This window comes from Cetorhinus maximus, chromosome 10, assembly GCF_964194155.1.
Source record: "Cetorhinus maximus chromosome 10, sCetMax3.hap1.1, whole genome shotgun sequence".
In the NCBI taxonomy this organism is placed as follows: domain Eukaryota; kingdom Metazoa; phylum Chordata; class Chondrichthyes; order Lamniformes; family Cetorhinidae; genus Cetorhinus; species Cetorhinus maximus.
This window is the reverse complement of record NC_135888.1, coordinates 60,853,134-60,869,323: the sequence shown is the minus strand read 5'-3', so window position 1 is coordinate 60,869,323 and position 16,190 is coordinate 60,853,134. Positions and strand designations below refer to the sequence as shown.

Genomic DNA, 16,190 nt, shown 5'->3' with positions numbered 1-16,190 from the left:
TGATTTAAGTTCTAATGAAAATTGAGTGCTTTCCATAGTGGTCAATCGATCCATAATGCCAGATTCATATCTAGATGACAAGTGCAGAAACTGTCCCTGTAACATGAGAGTTGTCACTCTTAGATAGCCTGATGCTTGGATGGCGTACGTTACCTATTAAAACTATCCCTGTCACATAATAATTGAAGTCCTTACAATGATCTCTAATGTTCGGTGTTGCGTCTGTACCAAATTGACCATTTCACGAACAGCAGCCTGAAGAATCCAGGGCCTAAGTACATTGGGGTGAAGAGGGGAGGGGCAATGCTGAAAGAGTGTAGAAATATATATTGCCTTAATATCACACAAAGGCAACTGTTGGCTTCCCCTTGAGATTCTCACAAATCTCACTGGACTGAAAATGGCCCCCAATGCAAGCCCCACCCCTAGTTTGCTTTGAGGCTTCTCGCCTAGTGACATACACCATGGTCGCACATTTGGAAAGTGAGACAGGAGGCTCAGAATGCCCCCTCCAGCCTCATTACTCTAGAGCTATACCAATCCCAGACACAGATCCAGTCATGATAAATCAGCAGGGAAGGTGCAGAAATTCCAGGCAAACCATTGGCAGAGCCCTGCAATAGCAGGATGTCGACCCCTTTTTCTCTTCACTGCGTCTGGGACTGAGCATTCCCTCGAGGCAACAAGGAGGAAAATGGATCATGCTATGTTATCAGCACTTTTCCATGCGTTACAGTTAAACAATGATTCAGCAGGTTATGCTCCCATCATTTGCCATCAAAGTGCTGATCACAAAACTTTGTGGACTACAATGGTGGCAATCAGTCACAAATCAGCTGACTGGGCCCTGCATTTTGCAGAAGTATTTGAAGCACAGCATTGCCATGAATTAATACACTTTCCATAACAAGGCCCAACTGTACGATACAGTTTCAATCTATCTTCTTCTTCTTCCTTCTAAGAACCCTTTTCCACAGTAACCCAATCTTTCTCGGACTTAAAAACGGTGAAATTCCTTATCGACTTCATTCAAACCTTACTTATCCAACCTACGCTCTTTTAAGCATCAAGTTTTGACAGCATCTAACCTATCCAGAACTCTCGCCCCAGATGTTAAGACAATGGAGCTTTTAAGACTGAAATGGATAGATTTTTGTTAGTAATACTACTAAAGGATATTGAGATAAGGTGGGTATATGGAGTCGAGGCACAGATCATCGATAATCTAATTGAATAACAGAGCAGGGGCTGAATGGCTGACTCCTGCACTTACTTCCCAGTTTACCTTCTTAACCTGGCTAATGACTTCCATGGCGACTTATATTAATATCTTGCCAATTACATTGTTAAGGTTTGTTAATGTCAATTACGTCATTAAAGTTATAAGAAACTGGTGATGAGTATGAACTGTCTATGAACACATATAAACAGTGGTGTCCACAGGGGCTGGGGTGCATCATCGCCCCCGGAAATTACATTTTGATTTGATTTTGTACATTTCCTTTCACGGTTTTGTTTTAGTTACAGTGCCCCACAAGGGGCTGTCACCCCCTCTGATTTATCGACTTTGTTTTACAATAGAGTCTATAAATAGGGGCATTGGTTGATGGGGGTCGCCTGACCCGTCTGTCTGCCCCTCTACCGCAGCTATGTTTGCAGCCAGATGGCCCTGGAGAGGGAGCAAGCGGCCTCCATCGGTACAATAGAGGCCTTCCACAGCCAGTGGGCGCCTCGGGGGCTGGGGGTATATCATCATCACCACCCCCCCCCCCCCACCACCCCCACCACTCCCCCCTCACCACCAGGAATTATATTTTGGTTTAATTAGTCAAGTTTCCTTTCACGTTTTCGTTTTAGTTACAGTACCCTGCTAGGCTGTCACCCCTCACTGATTTTGAGTTTAATTTATTGATTTGTTTTCAAAAAGAGTCTATAAATAGTGGCATCCACAGGGGCTGGGGTGCATCATCACCCCCAGAAATGACACCTTGATTTGATTTTGTAAGTTTCCTTTGGAAAATGTTGATCTTTTGTTACAGTGCCCCACAATGGACCGTCAGCCCCTCATTTCTTGATTTTTGTTTAATTTATTGAGTTTTGTTTTTTCTAAGAAGAGTCTATAAATAGTGATGTTCTACTGGTACGCTTGAGGTCTCCCGTGACCAGTAGACGCCTTGGGGGCTGGAGTTCATTGTCAGTCCCAGGAACATTTTGATTTGATTTCGTTAAGTTTCCTTTGAAAGTTATATTTGTGTTACTGTGCCCCATCAGGGGCTGTCTCTACCCTTTAATTAGTTTATTTTAATGATTTGTCCTTTATGAAAAGAGCAATAAATAGTGGCGTTCCACTGGTACGCTCGAGGCCTTCCATGACCAGATGGCACCATGGGGGTTGGAGTGCATCATCAGCCTCAGGAACACCATTTTGATTTGATTAGCTGAGTTTCCTTTTGAAGTTTGATTTTTATTACAGTGCCCCAGCAGGGGCTCTCACCCCCTTTTATTAGTTTATTTCTATTGATTTACTGGTTTGCTAAAACAGAAGGGCGTATAAATAGTGGCGTTCTGTTCTGCCATCCAGCTGTGATGGGGGTCCCCATCGGAGGGTACTCTACATGGGAGTCCTCCCCTTTACCATCGGGGATTTGGCTTGGAGGGTTTTGCATGCAGCAGTCCCATGCAATCGTAAGTTGGAATGGTTCACGGACTCCCAGGCCACCGGTGTTTTCTGCAGCCTTGAGGAGCCCGCGTTCCATGTTTACATAGGCCGTCAGAGGCTGCAGCCCCTTTTTGATTACTTAAACGGCCGCTCTTGCAATTTTGGTTGCACTTTAGCCCCACACTCCTGATTTTTGGTCACCTGGTGTGGAGAGAGGCAGGGAGGGAGAAGGATCTCCTAGTAAGCCTGCTCCTGGACCTGGCCAAAGTGGCCATTTACAAGTCCAGGCAGGGGGCTGTTGAGAGGGTTGGCTGGCCCAACCGTCTGCCCATCTTTCGCGGCTGTGTTCACGATAGAGTGGCCCTGGAGAGGGAGCATGCGGTGTCTACTGGTACACTTGAGGCTTTCTGCGACTGGTGGGCACTGCGGGGGCTGGATTTTGATTTAATTTGTTCAGTTTCCTTTGAGTTTTATTTTTTTGTTACAGTGCCCAAAAAGGGATGTCACCCTTTTTATTTGTTTGGTTTTTTTATATGTTTCTTCAAAAGATCATCTAACTAATGGCGCTTTGTCCTGCCATCCGACTGTGATGGGGGTCCCCATTGGAGGGTTCTCTACATGGGAGTGCTCCCCTTTACCACTGGGGATTTGGTATGGAGGATGTTGTATGCAGCAGTCCCACGCAATCATAGGTTGACATGGTTCATGGACCCCCAGGCTGCCTGTGTTTTCTGTGGCCTTAGGGAGTCCGTGCTCCATGTTTACATAGGTTGCAGCCCCTTTACGATTACTGGAAGGCGCTGCTCCTAATATTTTGGTCGCATTTCAGCACCCTCACTCCTAATCTTTGGCCACCCAGTGTGGAGTCAGGCAGGGAGGGAGGACCTCCTAGAAAGCCTGCTCCTGGGCCTGGCCATAGTCGCCATTAACAAGGCCAGGTAGTGGGCAACTGAGGCAGTAGGGGGAGGTGTCATCCGGCCTGAATGCCTGCCCTTCTTCTGTGTCTATGCCCGCTGCTGGGTGTCCCTGGAGAGGAAGCACACAGTGTCCACTGGTATGCTTAAGGCCATCCACGACCGGTGGGCATTATAGGGACTGGAGTGCATCATCAGCCCCGAAAATGACAATTTGCTTTGATTAGATAAACTGCCTTTTGTAAGTTTTATTTTTGTTATAGTGCCCTTTGGGGGGGGGTCTCACCCCCATTCATTTGTTATTTTATTGATTTATGGGTTTCTTCAAAAGAGCATAAAAATTGGGGAGAGCTGGGGCACTAGGTGTATGGGAGGAGAGCTGTGGGACTGAACAAGTCAATCAACTCTCTCAATAGAGAAAAGCTGTGTTTTGGCTTCAGCTTCACCAATCGGCTTGGATCCTATTAACAGCCTATAGTCCTTCATTTGCTTTTCTCAGTACAAAACGAAAGACGGAAAATACTCCCAAGAGAGGCTGCTTTTCTACAATGTGCCCAGCAGAGTCCTGTGACAGGTCATTGATTAAGAGGTGCTGGTCCAGCTACAATCAGTGCTGGATCTCAATGATGAGTCACAGGGGAAATCTTGAGCCCACTTCTGACTGTTCATGAAAAGGTCATGGAGACAGTGACTTAGTGCATTATACTGATCACAGCAATAACCCTTCTTGATTAATGACCAATGTTACATTTTCAAGGAGAATGATTTAATACAGTTCCTTGCTGTCACATAGCAACAATACAGCTGTAGCAGCAGATATAATCAGTTAGTGAATGCAGAAACCAAACCTCCCATTCTGAAGGTGACAGCCTCATTTCTGAATCCTCACAAGAACCTCATAGCAGGAGATAACAACTATTTGCATTTACATAGCCCCTTGATCACAGAAACATTTGCCCCCAGGGGCTTTGGAGAAGCATAATTTGAGCAAATTTGAAACAGAGCCAAAGAAGGAGATATGGGGAGGTTTGAACAAAATATCTGTCGAAGAGCTTGAGTTTTAATGAGGTCCTCATAAGGAGGAGTGGTAGAGGAGATAAGGAATGGAATTCCAGAACACAGAGTAACTCACAATGAACTCAGAGAGTCACATCCTTTCTATTCATTGGGCAGAATTTTACAGTCCCCTGAGGGCGGGTTTGCGGGCCCCATAAGATCCTGTGGGTACCTTTCTTGCCACCTAACCACCCGCCCCTGACTGGTGGCAATTAAATGGATGGTCACCGAGGCCTCAGGTGGCTTGCCTGCCCTCATATCAATTGATGTCCATAAATAACCAATTAATGGCCACATACGGGCCACTTCCTGCCCAACCGTAATTTTTCAACCAGCAGGAGAAGGTTGGCAATGGGTGGGAAACTCAGCAGGTGAACCTGTTTGGACTTTGGGCAGGAAAAGGGGAGGTGCCTCTTTCATGGGTCCTTTTTTCTGGTCATAACTCCCCCCGCCCCCCCCCCCTCCCCGCCCCACCCTAGGTGTTGCACCCCCTCCTTACCTCTGAATACCAGCCCCCATCCTCTCATCTGCTCCCCCCACTACATCCACCTTCCCGGTGCCCCCTATCCTGACCCCATTGGGAACCCCCCAATTTACCGCTCATTTGGCTCCTGTTCTTCTTTCTCAGGACCAGACGCAGTCCCGGGAGTGGCCACAGCTCCCAGTTGTGCTCCTGGGACCGGAGAGCTGCCGGTCGAACAGATTGGTCAGCAGCTCACAGAGGCAGGACTTTCTCCCTGGATGGGGGCTGACAGCCCGTCTTATGCCATTGAACTCTCTTCAGGGTGTTAAGTGGCTAAGGGGCAGGCCATCGGAGTGGGGCCAAATCTTACGGCGACTTTTTCAGCGGCAGAGAGGAAATCTCCGCCATCCATAAAATACTGCCCATTGAGTCCCGTAGAGTAACTCACTCTATATCTATTGAATCTAGTAGAGTACATCTCTCCATATCATGTGAGCGTTGTAAAATATGCCATCTTGTACTCATTGCGCCCCAATCTGTAACTCACATTTTACCGACTGAATCCCAGAGACCACTCATCGAGTCCCACAAAGTATCTCACTCTAAATCCATGAAGTTCCATTCAGCAAACATTTTTTTTCACCAATGGAACCCATTGAGTATCTTACTTTATATCTAGTAACTCCTGTGGAATACCTCACTGAGTTCCTTTTGCTATAACCAGCAATTTACATCCTAGTTAGGGTTCCAGTGACAACCCTGGAAATGGCTAGGGTTCTGGGATCAAAGGGTAGGTGGGAATCAGAGGAGTGCCCCATGCCACTTGGTCCTCCATACGCCATGCCCATGTGATGCCCTCTCAGAGTCCCTGCAAACACAGGTGGTACCAGCAGTGGAGGGCATCAGCTGGTATAATCCTCGGTACCTGGCAGGATCGCAGCCCTTGAAATTTTATGAGACTTTTTTTTTAAGCTGAATATGCTTTTGATGCTTTAAATTTTGTGTGTTTTCTGATGCGTTTAAATTCCAAAATCACAGCAGGTCAGAGGCTGGGAATCCTGTGGCAAGTAACTCATCTCCTGACTCCCCAAAGCCTTTCTGCCATCTACAAGGCACAAGTCAGGAGTGTGATGGAATACTCTCCGTTTGCCTGGATGAGTGCGGCTCCAACAGCACTAAAGAGGCTTGACACCGTCCAGGACAAAGCAGCCCACTTGATTGGCACCACATCCACAAACATTCACACCCCTCCACCACTGACGCACAGCGGCAGCAGTGAGTACCATCTACACGATGCACTGCAGAAACTTACCAAGGCTCCTTTGGCAGCACCTTCCAAACCCATGACCACTACCATCTAGAAGGGCAAGGGCAGCAGACAGGCGGGAACACCACCACTTGGAAGTTCCCCTCCCAAGCCACTCACCATCCTGGCTTGGAAATATATCACCATTCCTTCACTGTCGCTGGGTCGAAATCCTGGAACTCCCTTCCTAACAGCACTGTAGGTGTACCTACACTACATGGACTGCAGCAGTTCAAGAAGGCAGCTCACCACCACCTTCTCAATGGCAATTAGGCATTGGCAATAAATGCTGGCCCAGCTAGCGACACCTACATCCTGTAAATGAATAAAGAAAAGCTAACTGTGCTGGTTTTACTGCGACTCCCTTTATCTTGTGATAAAAGCAAAAAACTGTGGATGTTGGAAATCCAAAACAAAAACAAAAATACCTGGAAAAACTCAGCAGGTCTGGCAGCATCTGTGGAGAGGAGCACAGTTAACGTTTCGAGTCCGCATGACTCTTCAACAGAACTAAGGAAAAATATCCGCAAGCATGATCCAGACCTCCCTGTCGCTTGCCATTTCAACACACCACCCTGCTCTCTTGCCCACATGTCCGTCCTTGGCCTGCTGCATTGTTCCAGTGAAGCTCAACGCAAACTGGAGGAACAGCACCTCATCTTCAGACCAGGCACTTTACAGCCTTCCGGACTGAATATTGAGTTCAACAATTTTAGATCATGAACTCTCTCCTCCATCCCCACCCCCTTTCCGATTTTCCCCCTCCTTTTTGTTTTTTTCCAATAATTTATATAAATTTTTCTTTTCCCACCAATTTCCATTATTTTTAAATGTATTTCCATCCATTGTTTTATCCCCACCTTTTAGCCTTTTTCGATTCCTTCACCCCACCCCACCCCCACTAGGGCTATCTGTACCTTGCTTGTCTTGCTTTCTATCGTTAATTAGCACATTCCTTTAGATAATATCACCATCTTCAACACCTCTTTGTCCTTTTGTCTGTGACATCTTTTGGTTATCTCCACCTATCACTGGCCCTCTATCCAGCTCTTCTTGTCCCAACCCCTACCCTCCTTAAACCAGCTTATATTTCACCCCTTTTCTATTTTTTCTTAGTTCTGTTGAAGAGTCATGCGGACTCGAAATGTTAACTGTGTCCTTCTTCACAGATGCTGCCAGACCTGCTGAGTTTTTCCAGGTATTTTTGTTTTTGTTTCCCTTTATCTTGATCTCAACCTTTTTTAATCTTTCATGGGATTTTTTCTGTTTTATTGCCAAGAATGTACTTTCCTCGCAGCACTTGAAACAGGTAAATGAGTGTGGTACAGCAAAGTAATCCCAGCCTTCACATTCAAATGAGAGACTGTTGAACCTCAGTCATATTCAATGGTCTGAAATCAGTGATGCATCCCAGGAATCAAAAAAAAATGATATATTTTACAAGGATAGCTAGGAGGAATGTTTCACTTAAATCAGAGCCCTGGAAAATGGTTTTAACTATGACAGATATTAATGGAGCAAAGTTACACAATCTAACTGCATTCACCTACTTTTCTTTTCTTGAAGTTTTCTCTCATCAAGTTGAGGGCTTTCAGTACTGCAGAAAGGAAAGTTTACCATTTGAATCTCAGCAATGAGTAGTTCCAGCTGATTGGTGGCTAAGCTAAGTGCAGAGTAGTGGCTTCCAACAACCCGCCTCACACCCAACATCAGAAGTACACTCCTGATTACAGCAGACATTTACTGCACCATCTTCCACCAACACCCCCCCACAAAACACACACACACACACACACACACACAAACACACACACAACCCCCCCACAACACACACACCCAAACCCCCCACACTCCTCCTCAAACCCCCCTCACACACCCCCAACACCCACCCCCCCCCCCACACACACAACCCAAACCTCCACACACACCCACACACAAACACCCAACACTCCCCCCCCAAACCCCCCACACACCTCCAACCCCTGCCCACACACACCCAACCAAACCCCCCAAACCCCACCCACACACACACCCCAAACCCCCCCCACACACACACCCAAACCCCCCCAGACACACACACCTCAACCCCCCCAACAAACACACCCCAAACGCCCCCCCACACACACACCTCAACCGCCCCACACACATACCCAACCCCTCCGCATGCACACCCCCAACACAAACATACCCCAAACCCCCCCACACACACACACCCCAAACCCCCCCAGGCACACATACCTCAACACCCCCCCCACACACACACACCCCAAACTCCCCTCCACACACACACACCCCAAATTCCCCCCCACACACACACACCCCAAACTCCCCCCCACACACACACCCCAAACTCCCCCCAACACACACACCCCAAACCCCCCCACACACACACACCCCAAACCCCCCCCCACACACAGCCCAAACCCCCACACACACACACACCCCAAACCCCCCCACACACACACACCCCAAACCCCCCCACACACACACACCCCAAACTCCACCCCCACACACACCCCAAACCCCCCCCACACACACACACCCCAAACCCCCCCACACACACACCCCAAACCCCCCCACACACACACCTCAAACCCCCCCACACACATACACCCCAAACCCCGCCAGGCACACACACCTCAACCCCACCCCCACACACACACACCCCAAACCCCCCCACACACACCCCAAACCCCCCCACACACACCCCAAACCCCCCCACACACACCCCAAACCCCCCCACACACACACCCCGAACCCCCCCACACACACACACACGCCAAACCCCCCCACACACACACACCCCAAACCCCCCCACACACACACACCCCAAACCCCCCCACACACACACACACCCCAAACCCCCCCCCACACACACACACCCCAAATCCCCCCCCCACACACACACACACACACCAAACCCCCCCAGGCACACATACCTCAACGCCCCCGCCACACACACACACCCCAAACCTCCCCCCACACACACACCCCAACCCCCCCCCCACACACACACACACCCCAAACCCCCTACACACACACGCCCCAAACTCCCCCCCACACACACACCCCAAACCCCCCCACACACACACACCCCAAACCCCCCCCCCACACACACACCCCAAACCCCCCCACACACACACACACACCCCAAACCCCCCCCCACACACACACACCCCAAACCCTCCCACACACACACACACCCCAAACCCCCCCCACACACACACACCCCAAACCCCCACACACACACACACACCCCAAACCCCCCCACACACACACCTCAAACCCCCCCACACACACACACCCCAAACCCCGCCAGGCACACACACCTCAACCCCACCCCCACACACACACCCCAAACCCCCCCACACACACCCCAAACCCCCCCCACACACACCCCAAACCCCCCCACACACACCCCAAACCCCCCCCACACACACCCCAAACCCCCCCACACACACACCCCGAACCCCCCCACACACACACACACCCCAAACCCCCCCCCACACACACACCCCAAACCCCCCCACACACACACACACCCCAAACCCCCCCACACACACACCTCAAACCCCCCCCACACACATACACCCCAAACCCCGCCAGGCACACACACCTCAACCCCACCCCCACACACACACCCCAAACCCCCCCACACACACCCCAAACCCCCCCACACACACCCCAAACCCCCCCACACACACACCCCGAACCCCCCCCACACACACACACACCCCAAACCCCCCCACACACACACACCCCAAACTCCACCCCCACACACACCCCAAACCCCCCCCCAACCCACACATACCCCAAACCCCCCCACACACACACACCCCAAACCCCCACAGGCACACATACCTCAACCCCCCCACACACATACACCCCCAAGCTCCCCAGACACACACACCCCAAACCCTGCCAGGCACACACACCTCAACCCCCCCCCCAACACACACACACCCCAAACCCCCCCCACACACACCCCAAACTCCCCCACACACACACCCCAAGCCCCCCCACACACACACACCCCAAACCCCCCCACACACACACACCCCAAACCCCGCCACACACACACACCCCAAACCCCCCCACACACACACACACCCCAAACCCCCCCACACACACACACCCCCAAACCCCGCCACACACACACACCCCAAACCCCCCCACACACACACACCCCAAACCCCCCCACACACACACACCCCAAACCCCCCCACACACACACACACCCCAAACCCCCCCACACACACACACACCTCAACCGCCCCACACACACACACACACACCTCAACCGCCCCACACACACCTCAACCCCGCCGCATGCACACCCCCAACTCCACCCCACATACAGCACACAAACCCCCCCACATACACAGCCCCCCAACTCACCCCACCAAACCCCCCACACACATACACACCACCAAACCCCCACAATCCCCCCCAACCACACCCTCAAATCCCACACACACACACTCCCAAACCACCCCCCACATACACATACACCCAAACCCATCCCCACACACACACCCAAATCCCCCCACACACACACAAACCCCCCCACACACACACACACCACCCCCCACACACACACACCACCCCCCACACACACACACAAACCCCCCCACACACACACACAAACCCCCCCCCACACACACACACAAACCCCCCCACACACACACACAAACCCCCCCACACACACACACAAACCCCCCCACACACACACACAAACCCCCCCACACACACACACAAACACCCCCACACACACACACAAACACCCCCACACACACACACAAACACCCCCACACACACACACAAACACCCCCACACACACACAAACACCCCCACACACACACAAACACCCCCACACACACACACAAACCGCCCCCCCAAACCCCCCCACACACACCCCCAAACCCCCCCACACACACCCCCAAACCCCCCCACCCCCACACAAACACACCCCAAACCCCCCCCACACACACACAAACACACCCCAAACCCACCCCAACACACACACCCAAAAACCCCCAACACACCCACATCCCCAAACCCTCCTCACACACACACCCCAAACACCCCCACACACCCCCAACGCCCCCAAACACACCCAAACCCCACCACACACAACACACCCCAACCCCCCCATACACAAACACACCCCAAACCCTCCCACACACACACACCCCAAACCCTCCCACACACACACACCCCAAACACCCCCACACACACACACACCCCAAACCCCCCCGACACACACACCCCAAACCCCCCCGACACACACACCCCAAACCCCCCCCGACACACACACCCCAAACCCCCCCCGACACACACACCCCAAAACCACCCCGACACACACACCCCAAACCCCCCCCCGACACACACACCCCAAACCCCCCCGACACACACACCCCAAACCCCCCCCCCGACACACACACCCCAAACCTCCCCCCCGACACACACACCCCAAACCCCCCCCCGACACACATACCCCAACCACCCCCCCACAACACACACACCCCAAACCCCCCCCGACACACATACCCCAACCACCCCCCAACACACACATACCCCACCCCCACCCCACACACCCACCCCACACCCCCCACACACACACACCTCAAACCCCCTACACACACCCCCAAACCCCCCCACACACACCCCAAACCCCCCCACACACACCCCAACCCCCCACACACCACCCCGAACCCCCCACACACACACACACCCCAAACCCCCCCACACACACACACCCCAAACCCCCCCACACCACACACCCCAAACCCCCCACACACACACACACCCCAAACCCCCCCCCACACACACACACCCCAAATCCCCCCCCCACACACACACACCCCAAACCCCCCCAGGCACACATACCTCAACGCCCCCGCCACACACACACCCCAAACCCTCCCCCACACACACACCCCAACCCCCCCCCACACACACACACACCCCAAACCCCCTACACACACACGCCCCAAACTCCCCCCACACACACACCCCAAACCCCCCCCACACACACACACCCCAAACCCCCCCCCACACACACCCCAACCCCCCCACACACACACACACACCCCAAACCCCCCCCCACACACACACACCCCAAACCCTCCCACACACACACACACCCCAAACCCCCCCCACACACACACACCCCAAACCCCCACACACACACACACACCCCAAACCCCCACACACACACACCCCAAACCCCCCCACACACACACACCCCAAACCCCCACACACACACACCCCAAACCCCCCCCACACACACACACCCCAAACCCCCCCACACACACACCCCAAACCCCCCCACACACACACCCCAAACCCCCCCACACACACACCCCAAACCCCCCCACACACACACCTCAAACCCCCCCACACACATACACCCCAAACCCCGCCAGGCACACACACCTCAACCCCACCCCCACACACACACCCCAAACCCCCCCACACACACCCCAAACCCCCCCACACACACCCCAAACCCCCCCCACACACACCCCAAACCCCCCCACACACACCCCAAACCCCCCCACACACACACCCCGAACCCTCCCACACACACACACACCCCGAACCCCCCCACACATACACCCCAAACCCCCCCACACACACACCCCAAACCCCCCCACACACACACCCCAAACCCCCCCACACACACACCCCAAACCCCCCCACACACACACCTCAAACCCCCCCACACACACACACCCCAAACCCCGCCAGGCACACACACCTCAACCCCACCCCCACACACACACACCCCAAACCCCCCCACACACACCCCAAACCCCCCCACACACACCCCAAACCCCCCCACACACACCCCAAACCCCCCCCACACACACCCCAAACCCCCCCACACACACACCCCGAACCCCCCCCACACACACACACACCCCAAACCCCCCCCCACACACACACCCCAAACCCCCCCACACACACACACACCCCAAACCCCCCCACACACACACCTCAAACCCCCCCACACACATACACCCCAAACCCCGCCAGGCACACACACCTCAACCCCACCCCCACACACACACCCCAAACCCCCCCACACACACCCCAAACCCCCCCACACACACCCCAAACCCCCCCACACACACACCCCGAACCCCCCCCCACACACACACACACCCCAAACCCCCCCACACACACACACCCCAAACTCCACCCCCACACACACCCCAAACCCCCCCCAACCCACACATACCCCAAACCCCCCCACACACACACACCCCAAACCCCCACAGGCACACATACCTCAACCCCCCCACACACATACACCCCCAAGCTCCCCAGACACACACACCCCAAACCCTGCCAGGCACACACACCTCAACCCCCCCCCCAACACACACACACCCCAAACCCCCCCCACACACACCCCAAACTCCCCCACACACACACCCCAAGCCCCCCCACACACACACACCCCAAACCCCCCCACACACACACACCCCAAACCCCGCCACACACACACACCCCAAACCCCCCCACACACACACACACCCCAAACCCCCCCACACACACACACCCCAAACCCCGCCACACACACACACCCCAAACCCCCCCACACACACACACCCCAAACCCCCCCACACACACACACCCCAAACCCCCCCACACACACACACACCCCAAACCCCCCCACACACACACACACCTCAACCGCCCCACACACACACACACACACCTCAACCGCCCCACACACACCTCAAACCCCGCCGCATGCACACCCCCAACTCCACCCCACATACAGCACACAAACCCCCCCACATACACAGCCCCCCAACTCACCCCACCAAACCCCCCACACACATACACACCACCAAACCCCCACAATCCCCCCCCAACCACACCCTCAAATCCCACACACACACACTCCCAAACCACCCCCCACATACACATACACCCAAACCCATCCCCACACACACACCCAAATCCCCCCACACACACACAAACCCCCCCACACACACACACACCACCCCCCACACACACACACCACCCCCCACACACACACACAAACCCCCCCACACACACACACAAACCCCCCCCACACACACACACAAACCCCCCCACACACACACACAAACCCCCCCACACACACACACAAACCCCCCCACACACACACACAAACCCCCCCACACACACACACAAACCCCCCCACACACACACACAAACCCCCCCACACACACACACAAACACCCCCCACACACACACACAAACACCCCCACACACACACACAAACACCCCCACACACACACAAACACCCCCACACACACACACAAACCGCCCCCCCAAACACCCCCACACACACCCCCAAACCCCCCCACACACACCCCCAAACCCCCCCACCCCCACACAAACACACCCCAAACCCCCCCCACACACACATAAACACACCCCAAACCCACCCCATCACACACACCCAAAAACCCCCAACAGACCCACATCCCCAAACCCTCCTCACACACACACCCCAAACACCCCCACACACCCCCAACGCCCCCAAACACACCCAAACCCCACCACACACAAACACACCCCAAACCCCCCCATACACAAACACACCCCAAACCCTCCCACACACACACACCCCAAACCCTCCCACACACACACACCCCAAACACCCCCACACACACACACACCCCAAACCCCCCCGACACACACACCCCAAACCCCCCCGACACACACACCCCAAACCCCCCCCGACACACACACCCCAAACCCCCCCCGACACACACACCCCAAACCCCCCCCGACACACACACCCCAAACCCCCCCGACACACACACCCCAAACCCCCCCCGACACACACACCCCAAACCCCCCCGACACACACACCCCAAACCCCCCCCCGACACACACACCCCAAACCTCCCCCCCCGACACACACACCCCAAACCCCCCCCGACACACATACCCCAACCACCCCCCCACAACACACACACCCCAAACCCCCCCCGACACACATACCCCAACCACCCCCCAACACACACATACCCCAACCCCCACCCCACACACACACACCCCAACACCCCCCACACACACACACCTCAAACCCCCCTACACACAAACAACCCTCCCCCTCATACACAGCCCCCAAACCCCCCACACACACAGACCTCCAACCCACCCCCACATACATACCCCAAACAACCCCACACACGCACACCCCAAACCCCCACACACACCCCAAATCCCCCCAACACACACACCCCAAAAACCCCCCACACACACACCCCAAAAAACCCCCCCACACACACACCCCCAACCCCCCCCACACACACACCCCCAACCGCCCCCCCCACCACACACACACACCCCCAACCCCCCCACCACATACACACACACCCCCAACTCCCCCCCCACACACACACACCCCCAACACCCCCCCCACACACACACCCCCAACTCCCCCCCCACACACACACCCCCAACTCCCCCCCCACACACACACCCCCAACTCCCCCCCCCACACACACACCCCCAACCCTTCCCCCACTCACACACCCCCAACCCTTCCCCCCACTCACACCCCCAACCCCCCCCCACTCACATCCCCAACCCCCCCCCCACACACACACCCCCAACACACCCCCCCACACACACCCCCAACACCCCCCCCCCACACACACCCCCAACCCCCCCCACACACACCCCCAACCCCCCCCACACACACAGACCCCCAACACCCCCCTCCACACACACACCCCCAACTCCCCCCCCACACACACACCCCCAACTCCCCCCCAC

General features: G+C 54.7%; 2 protein-coding genes across 5 annotated transcripts in view; one reads left to right on the top strand and one right to left on the bottom strand.

The window, feature by feature from the left end:
* The window catches only part of dock2 (dedicator of cytokinesis 2), a 634,661-nt gene that overhangs the window by 309,600 nt on the left and 308,871 nt on the right, over positions 1-16,190 (bottom strand). The window lies entirely within an intron of this gene.
* LOC144685723 (protein INSYN2B-like) overlaps positions 1-16,190 on the top strand; it is a 120,250-nt gene that overhangs the window by 51,678 nt on the left and 52,382 nt on the right. The window contains exon 4 of one of the 4 annotated variants that reach the window (XM_078550542.1): positions 5,258-5,406. The exons of the other annotated variants lie outside the window; for them this stretch is intronic. Within the exon in view, the coding sequence (XP_078406668.1) occupies positions 5,258-5,381 (124 nt within the window). The 3' untranslated portion in view covers positions 5,382-5,406. Of the gene's footprint in view, positions 1-5,257; positions 5,407-16,190 lie in introns of those variants that run through there. 4 annotated transcript variants of the gene reach the window in all.